Source organism: Etheostoma spectabile, chromosome 9 (assembly GCF_008692095.1).
Source record: "Etheostoma spectabile isolate EspeVRDwgs_2016 chromosome 9, UIUC_Espe_1.0, whole genome shotgun sequence".
In the NCBI taxonomy this organism is placed as follows: domain Eukaryota; kingdom Metazoa; phylum Chordata; class Actinopteri; order Perciformes; family Percidae; genus Etheostoma; species Etheostoma spectabile.
The window spans coordinates 27773882-27776410 of NC_045741.1; the positions used below are offsets into that span (position 1 = coordinate 27773882).

At 38.8% G+C, this 2529-nt stretch overlaps 1 protein-coding gene across 4 annotated transcripts in view; it reads right to left on the minus strand.

Annotated features, from left to right (window-relative positions):
- Positions 1–2529, minus strand: part of LOC116695626 (peroxisomal sarcosine oxidase) — a 115457-nt gene that overhangs the window by 100219 nt on the left and 12709 nt on the right. For all 4 annotated transcript variants that reach the window (XR_004333504.1, XR_004333505.1, XM_032526033.1 and 1 more), the window contains exon 3: positions 1885–2098. Coding sequence is in view for 2 of the 4 variants with exons in the window: in XM_032526033.1 (XP_032381924.1) it covers positions 1885–2098 (214 nt within the window). In the remaining 2 variants the exon portion in view is untranslated. The remainder of the gene's footprint in view (positions 1–1884; positions 2099–2529) is intronic.

Consider the following 2529-nt stretch of genomic DNA (forward strand, 5'->3'; position numbering starts at 1 on the left):
AACGTTGTCTATCTATTGATCTGCGCTTGAATGCTCTTCCTTCATCCTTCAAGTACCCGCATGTCTGTCACAGTAACTTGAATTTTGTGATCTGAATTTGAATTGTGAGAACTGAATGTGAAGCTATATAGAGTGTTGAATTTTCATTGATGATCATCTTTTATTGGATTTTAGTTACAAACAAATAATTTCAGGACTATTAGCACCCCCCGTACCAGCTACCGGGGCTCCCAAACAAACTGTGATATGGACATTTCAGTTGTATGAAAAAATTATAAATTAAAGTGTTTTACATTTGAAACCTACATTGAAATGGAATGCGGGAGTATGTGAGTTCATTTGATAGGGCTGTGGGTTGTACATCAGACCAAAAAGGGTTGGAAATCACTGTTGTAAGCTGTGGTGGGTGTTTAAAATGGAAAGTTTGGGTAATAATCATATCATATCAATAGTCATATCATTCACCTTCCAAATAGGTTTGACTAACCTGTGCAACAGAACTGCCACTGTCCATTGTTCCAACTGCTATAATTATTATGAATCATATTTCTCTATATCTGTATGTCAGTGTCTGTGTCCGAACTGGCAGCGGCAGATGGCCGCCCACAAAGGCATTTCTTTATCTGTGTGCTTCTATTGACTTCTATTGTCCCTGTGAAACGTCATCTTGTGCTGCCAAAGCCCTGTCCCAATACATAAGTTTGCATTTCACTAAGAAGTTAATATTCCAGGAAATGTTCTTGACACAGCCATTTTACTGAAGATGCATTGGTTGGGAACTTATGTGAACTTACCAGCACCCGTATCCCAACATTCATTTTGGCATTCAACGAGGGTCGGGTTTCTGGTACATAAACAGACCAACAATGGGACAATTGTTATTATTTTTTTTAAGGTTATTTTTTGGGCATTTTCGGCCTTTATTTTTGACAGGACATATGAAGAGTTGAAAGGGGAGAGAGAGAGGGGGAATGACATGCAGGGCCCGGGTATCGAGTTCAAACTTTTTCTGGTGTGTTTGTTTTCTGATTTAATAGAAGTTGAGTTTCAGTCTGTATGATAAAGTTGTAGTTGTAAAGTTGTAAAATGCTATGGCATGTTATGTAGACTAAACCGAAGACACCAACCTTTATAATTATAAATGCTAATTTCCATCTGTTGTCCCTAGGCATATACAGTGCACAACAATAATATAGAAATGATAACTCCACATCTAATTAGGGAGACGCCAGTGCATAGGCCTACTTCTTTTTTTAATTTAAACGGACTTAAACTACTACAATAATAATGGTAGGGGTCACGTTCCACTTTTTTTAATAAGGGGTATTTGAGCTAAACCATAAACAATAAAATTAAAGGTCAATACGTTTTATTTCTCAATATTATTGCAATAGTTATTGTAATAATAATTATTGCATTGTGAGGTTTTCTTGTCCGGAGACTGTTTTTATTTCTAGCTGTTATTTTGGAGCCCTGCAGGTAACCTCTGTGCTGGGGGTGTTGCAGAAAACCAGCAAGAATGCATTGTCTAAAACTGTTAACTGCGTTTTCTCTGCTTGTGAACTTGCGAGGTCATTCTTCCAAGAGCAACCAGCAACAACGTTCTCCCCAAGAACACAAGTTCGTTGTTTCCGCCTAAAAAGGACATTTTTCCTTGCCACTGATGCACCAAATGCTTGCCCGTGAGAAATTGTTGGGTCTTAGTAAATTATAGAGTGTGGTCTAGACCTACTCTATTTGCCAAGTGTCTTGAGATAACTCTTGTTATGATTTGATACTATAAATTAAATTCAATCTATAAGATAGAAACCTACAAAACATTTTTGGGCAAAAGCTGCAACCAAGAACACATGATTGGTCCTATCAGCAGTATCTGTGCTGTACCTGGACAGTCTTGAGTGCACGGTCAGCATACAAAACTCCAGCAGTGATGTCCACCACAGCTCCGTCTCCCTCAGCCAGGTTGACATGGGGGATATGCTGGCTGAAGTTGTCCCGGTTTAGGATCACCATAGGAACCTTGTTCCTCTGCAGGGTGTTCTTAATCGCAAGGTAACTCTGACTGCTTTCTGGTCCCATCACCAGAAGTCCTGTTTGTCTGAGAGGGAAGATCAGTGGAGATGAAGGGGGCATCTTGGCAAGAAATGGTCACGACACATTTACAAATCACAGATTGTGCATCATTGTTGGTACTAATATTAAAAGGAAAAATTTAATTTTAATTCAGGGCATAATATTATATTACAACAGTCAAACAGGGCAAATACTAAAAGAAGTGAACTTCACACTGGTTGGATACAAACATGTTTAATTCTCACTGATTAAAAGACCTATATGCATGCACAAGTGCAGTATGTATGGAGGGTCAGAGCTGAACTGGGAAGTCAGTCAGCAAAATATGATAGATGTTTCCAACAAACAGATGGGTAAAAATGGTAATATTTAAATCTTTCCTGATGTAAGCCCTGGTGTTAAAAACCCAGAAAAAGGTATTTGGAACACTACGTTTATGTGTGTGTGTGGGGGGGG